Source organism: Nicotiana attenuata, unplaced genomic scaffold, assembly GCF_001879085.1.
Source record: "Nicotiana attenuata strain UT unplaced genomic scaffold, NIATTr2, whole genome shotgun sequence".
Lineage (NCBI taxonomy): Eukaryota > Viridiplantae > Streptophyta > Magnoliopsida > Solanales > Solanaceae > Nicotiana > Nicotiana attenuata.
In genome coordinates, this window is record NW_017671348.1 from 141,234 (window position 1) to 147,943 (window position 6,710).

Genomic DNA, 6,710 nt, shown 5'->3' on the forward strand with positions numbered 1-6,710 from the left:
TTCATTTCAACTGTATGCACTATGGAGCTACACTTCAAAAATGGCTGCTTATAGTTGTGCATTTTGGTTATATACTTTCTACAAGTGATTTTAAATAAATTTTCAATGGGCAAATATTATGTTATCGAGCCAAACACTTATGAAGCAGATATCTTTATTCTACAATTTGATCAATATGAATTCTAATTAGCTGCAATCAAACATTCGTCAAATTCATAAATATATTTAAGTTCACTTTTTTTTGGGGGTGGGGGGCTTTACCTTTCTGCCCAGTTCAATAATATGGAATTACAAACTGCTTCCATAAGAGATGGTTAAGTCCTAAATAAAAATATATATACACGAACTAGCCAATTCAAGGCATCACATGACCTTGCAAATTAAGATGATATATCTAGTACATATGATTGAATAGAATATCAACCGGTAGACGATAGTACCTATATATAGCTCTAGCCACATCTGCTGGAAACAACATTAGTCTCTCATTAGAGACTGTTGACCCCTCCTCGACTAATCTCAAAGTTTTTCGAGGTCTGGTCAACTAGGTCTAATCAATTTATATATTTCATTAGATAATGCATCAGTAGAGAAGTACCCTTTCTTCTTTCAACCTCAATAAGGAAAAGGCAAGCTGCAAACATTCAGCAAATCATAAATGAGTATAAAGTATGACACACGAAAAGTGTTCAGTTGGGGTTTGGGGTTTGGAATTCAGTAAGTCATATATATAGATGCCCATTCATTCTATGGTGTTTGACACTACTTTTTTATTAGTCCGTTCCAAAAGAAATGATGCATTTATAAGAGTATTTTCTTAAGAGAGTTTCTATAGTCACACAAGTTTTTCGTTTTTTCTTGAATTTCGTGTTAAGTCAAATTATGCCAGATTAATTGAAACGGAGAGAGCAGTACTTTTACTTACCCTAACTTGAGGCTAGTATCAGAGTCAATGTAATCGAGATGACCATTGACTAAGCTGCGATTGGTCGTGATAGAGTCTGCCGAGTGTCCTCCCTCAATTGTATTATGGCCCTCAACTTCATTCAGTCTTGCCTGCTGCATGCCACAGATTTAATGATTTAATACTCACAGAGAAGTAAGGGAACTAGTCACCAATAAAGAAGATAATAATGCATATTTTACTTGTGATTGCTGTTTCAACTGTGAATTCTCTTCTTGCAGTTGAGCTTCCTGCATATCAAAAGCTACATATAAGGTGATAAAAGATGTTACTAAACATCAGCCCTCCGTGAGCTTAAGGCTAGTAAATCTCAGGAATAATAGGATTCCTGAGATTGGATTTCACTGTTTGGCTTATAGATTCTCTCATCAAGGAAAATTTAGAAGGTCAGAAAACCTGATTTTTTAACACCAAATTCAAACTTCATTCAATATAGTCCATGATAAAATAAGAAAATATCCTTCTTTTCTTTAAGTAAGCAGCCTTGTGACCTGAGTTTGGCTTAGACTCATACCTTATAAAGAAAATATCCTAATTAAGAAATTAACAGAATCTAATGATAAAGTAGAGAAATACTCTTGCCTTTTTCTTGAGGGAACTGATCTCTCTCATAAACTTTTCACCCTGAAAGGCACAAAAATCCCAAAGTTAATGGAATCAACGTATGTTGTGACCAATCTCATTAGTGCAAAAGGAGGGGAAGTAGCTATAGGACCTTAATTTTCATGACACGACTTATTCCTCCCTCGACTATTTTCTCCAATTTCATTAATTCCTCCAAGCCAAGTCCTTGCAGCTCTTCTCCATTAAGTTGCCTAGCATAATAAGTCATTTGCATTTTGATATTGCTACAATAAGGTAAACTTTGGCAGCAGTAAGATATATCTAATGGCGATGGTTCTTACTATTGGAAAATATTTGAGATTGTACTTATTAGTAGAACTCTTAACAAATGATAATAAGACACAACAATTTACAAAAAAAAAAAAAAAAAAAAAAAAGATAAGATGGAGTTTTGGATGTAAAAAGTATGTTCAAGGCACACTATAGATTATATATATTCTTGGTGATAAGTTAGGGTATATTCATAGAGAGTGAAACATATAAACATAACCTTCTATAAAGTCCGAATACATCTCTTCATTAACGATAGTGTGTCCAACAATAATCAGATAATCTTTCCAGAAAATATTGTGCATTTTCAATAAAAAGCATATTAAAGTGTGAATTACTCAGAATAAAACTAACAATTACCTCAACTCCCGGTTCTTCTCCGCAAATTCCCTACTAAGCATTCCATAGTTTTTCTTCTCGCTCTGGAAAATGCAATATTTGCTTCTTTTTAGTAAAGCTAGATAGAAATTAAGCTCGACAAGGCTTGTCTTTTGTATACATTTCATGATCACATGTTAACCCCCCACCCCCACCAAACACGAACGAGGGGTGAAAGCTTGATTGAATGGATTAATTAAAAAAAAAAAAAAAAAAAAAAAAACTCTTCATATGAGAAAGGCTTAGATCGGGACTACAACTTCTAGTATTTGATCACATTTTGTATCTGGATTCCCCTCCCCCTTTTGTATCTCAAGTTTATGGACAAACTCTAAAGGGAATACTTTTCCTAGACAAGTTCCCGGTAGTAGTGAGTGGTACGAATATTTTCTTTAATTACTCCCTCTATTTCAATTTAGACGGGGTAGTTTGACTCGGCACGGAGTTTAAGAAAAAAAGACTTTTAAAACTTGTGATCTTAAAAGCTTAAAGGTAAAAGCATTGTGGGGGCATGACATTTTTGATGTTATAAAAGCTTATCATTAAGGGTAAAATAGGTTAAATAAAGAGTTTAAAGTTGAATTATTTCTAAATTTAAAAATATGTCATTTATTTTGGAACAGACTAAAAAACGAAACTACCTCATCTAATTTGAAACAGAGGGAGTACGAGGTGAGGGTCTAGGCCTCATTTGTTTACACTTAATGGACGTCTGAATCTTAATATTCAAATCTCCAACATTAAGTGCGTTTGTTTTTAAAATCTGAACCTTAATTATTTTGATCTTAATCACTAAGTGTGTTTGTTTTTCTTACTTAACAACCACTTAATGTGTCTAGCATTAAGATGCTATCATCCACATTTATTACTAACTACCGCTACCGCCTAACATTATATATTCAGATGTTTAAGAAACAAATAGTCTTAATCATTTAGTGTTCAAATCTTAAAACGCATCTTAATATTCGGATGTGTATTCAGATTCAGATGTCTTAATCTTAATACGCATCTTGATATTCAGATATGTATTCAAATTCAGACGTTTTATTCTTTAAAAAAAACGAATGAGGCCAGCCAAGCCCAGGTCATGACTCATGACAAGGCGGCTTACTTAAGACTAGCCAAAGATATGTATCAGAGTAGCAGACACAATAGTATTACCTGAAGGTTAAAAGATTGCAGTTGGTCTGGACTATCCATATCCCTTTCTGAGTGCACCTTGTGCTTATCAATCAGTTGCATCATACTGTGCAAGGATATATGACAACAATAGACAATATTCAACTTCTAAAAGTAGAGAAGATCTCACATATACATGAACAATTAGATTCGACTCTCACAATTAACCTAAGAATTGAAGTGCTTATGCATGCGGATGTTTAGATTAGTAACAAAGGAGAGTGTGATCACTACATACACCACAAAGGAAAATAGACATTGTCATATTCAAGTACCTAGTACCTACAAATGCTTGAAAAATGAAAGAGAAAAACTAACAAAAACTACTATAGCTAAAAACATATATCATATTCAAGTTTTCTAATTTGGTTATAACAATATCCAATATTCGGAACTCACTGGATCGACGTAACTAATTCGGATTCGCGTAGTATAAGTCCATTAAAGGGGAAGCAATCGTGTAAGTGACATAATTATGTAAATCATTTAGTACCTTTTGTGTACAAAGGGCAAATTAAACTCATTAACAGTATCTTATTTTATACTCCCTCTATTTCAGTTTATTTTAACCTATTAGGAGTATGAGAGTCAAATTGACTAATTTTCACCGTGGACACGGACATAGATTCTTTAAAATTTTTGAAATAATATTTATATGTTTAGAAACTACATAATAAACACTTTAAGTCACAATAGTTAACAATTCAAAACATTTAAAAACTACCTGAAGTATTTTACCATCTTTGTTTTTTCTTTTCTCCTTAATCTGGATACTTTTGAAGTTTCATTTTTAGCGGCTTAATGCATGAATCATTGAATTGTTAATAGCTTTAAGTTGGACTTATGAAATCACATCAAATTATCATTATATGTACATACAATGACAATGCATTAATGTTAAAGAGTACTATCACTGTGTGCACACACACATTAACCTAGAGAAGAATCTTAAATTATACTATGATGCATTATCGACAACAATGCTACTTTTGCACAAAAGGTATACTTCCAAATTCTAGTATGCAACCCCTAAAAAACATAAGGAAGAGATTCTAAAAGCAAAAAAGGATTAATTCATAGTCAAGGAAGTTTCTCCTTCTTTCATCTATAATATTTCCATCCAAGAAAATTCAAAAAATAATTTTGCGAATACTACCTGTGCTGGGATAATTAGTAGCAAAACTATGTATGCTGTACTCACATAGTACATCTTACTAAAGAATGAAAATCCTACAACTGATCATATGTTTTAATTTCATACAGACCTATAAAACTTTAGCATTCTTAGTTCTCCTACCATAGTCATGAGTATTAACATATATGTGTTCTTAAAGAAGTAGTTTTCTCTCTCAGTTCACGAATTTGAGGACCCCTCTTGCATTATTTTGAAGGATATTTTGGATCTTTATTATATGTGTCATATTTTAAAATGAAGATTCAAGTACAAATCTCTGAAAGATACCGTACGGTAAAGATGAAAACAGAAAAGGATATCTAACCCAGGCATTTTCTTAAGCAGTCATAACCAATTTGTTAGTATTGCTATTACATAAAATTAGATAACAATCTCTTTTGTGAAAATGATAACGAGTGTAGGACAGTCAAATGTAATGAGAAACTTTAATAACCTGGAAATATTTCCAGTCACAAGTTGTACGTACTGATTATTAATTACAAAAAGAAGCATTTCAGCCGAGCTAAAGTAAAATATATATGTTAACATCAAATATAGAATTATCAATCTTAATACTACTAACTTTTACGGTTTTCCACAAGGCGGGGAACTCTCCATACATAAATCTGATGGACAACAAAAGTAAGAGATTTTCTTGGACAAGATGGATATCTGACACGTAAGTCATGGGCTTTTTTAAACTCCAAAAAATAGTACTAACATCTTTTCATCAATTAGTGAACTAACCAAAGTACTGGCGAGGTAGTTCATTGGTAAGTACCATTTGTTTGAAGTATAGTTCATTGTTAATTCTTATGTATATTCTAATTAGATGAAGTACTCAATACTATCCTTGAAACCAGAAAAATCTATAATTGAAAAAAAGCTGATAATTAAAGAAAGAGAAATATATACCTGGAGCTTGAATAATCAAAAAGTTTTCCAGTAGCAGAGAAAACGATGAGGCCAATATCAGCATCACAAAGAGTTGAGAGCTCCTGAGCTTTCTTGAAAAGCCCTCTTCTTCTCTTTGAGAATGTCACTTGCCTTGCTGTCAAGTTGTCAATCTTCTTGATCTGAATCTTTTGTCTCACCATTTTCACCTGACCATATATATCATTATCATTGCAAAAAAAGATATAGAAGTAATAAGATGTAGAAAACTGTAAGTGTGATGAAGTCGAGAAAAGGATCATATAAATAAGAAAACCTAGCCAGTCATTCTCCAAAATTGACTACAGTCGACACAAGAATCTTTTTTTTTAGTTTTATATATTAAAATATAGAGGAAATTAATTTTCAGAATGTTTGTACCTCTTATCATGGACAAGGAGTTAAAAAAGAACTAGTGAACCAACCATTTATAGAAAAAAATAGAGCATAGTACAACTAAAGAGAATCCATTAACCCTAGAATTAAACAGCAAGATAGATAAGGGAAAGAAACTGAAATTCCAAGAATGGAGCTCAAAAAAGGAAAATAGAGGAGATCTAGAAGTTAAAAGATGATCTACTACAAAATCAAAAAGAAGTGAATTAACTTAAAGAAGAAATAAAAAGAAAAAGATGATGGAGATTTAGAACCTAAAAAGCTGTCTTACATAAAAGTAAAAATGAGAGAGGAAGAAGGGAATGGAGAGGAGATCTTGAAGTTATTACCTTTACTAGGATAGTATAATTAAGGTTTTGGTTAGAGTGCAGCTCTTCTAAAAATACACACCATATAGGAAAAGTTTTGACCAATGATATATGGAGAGAGAATAATGAAGATGATAAATGAGAAAGAGAGAGAGCTCAGTCTTTTTCTTTTCTATTCTTTACTTTTCTTCTTAGGTTTTTTCCTTTTTGCTTGCCCTTTGGGTGAATGAGTTTCCTATCAGATTCCTTTTATAGCCAAAATCCCTTCCAAATTCTATATATAGCCAAACAGAGTTGCTACTAATTTTCTTTCACTTTCCTCTATTAGTAATACAGTAATCATAAATCATTTCCTGATTTTCACTTCGTTCCTTTCTTTTTTTGGTAACTTGATGAAAAAGTGATTCTTCGACATGTTTGTTTTAATAGAACACAAATTAATGAATAGGTGAAAAACTATTTTAAAAGAAAAATATAAAAAATT

The 6,710-nt window shown here is 32.1% G+C and overlaps 1 protein-coding gene across 4 annotated transcripts; it reads right to left on the reverse strand.

Moving 5' to 3' along the window:
- Window positions 1-203: 203 nt before the first annotated feature.
- On the reverse strand, window positions 204-6,401 carry LOC109207721 (MADS-box protein JOINTLESS-like). Of its 4 annotated transcripts, none has more exons than XM_019370701.1 (9): window positions 6,248-6,401; window positions 5,505-5,692; window positions 3,398-3,482; window positions 2,219-2,280; window positions 1,680-1,779; window positions 1,547-1,588; window positions 1,147-1,194; window positions 926-1,056; window positions 204-634 (listed from the first exon to the last, which is right to left on the reverse strand). In XM_019370701.1, the coding sequence occupies exons 2-9, from the start codon at window positions 5,684-5,686 to the stop codon at window positions 616-618; spliced, it is 669 nt and encodes a 222-aa protein (XP_019226246.1). In that variant the 5' UTR covers window positions 5,687-5,692; window positions 6,248-6,401; the 3' UTR covers window positions 204-615. The 4 variants fall into 4 exon arrangements, with proteins under 4 accessions (XP_019226246.1, XP_019226243.1, XP_019226244.1 ...); XM_019370698.1 differs by having other exon boundaries at window positions 926-1,059; XM_019370699.1 differs by having other exon boundaries at window positions 926-1,059; window positions 6,190-6,251.
- Window positions 6,402-6,710: the final 309 nt, after the last annotated feature.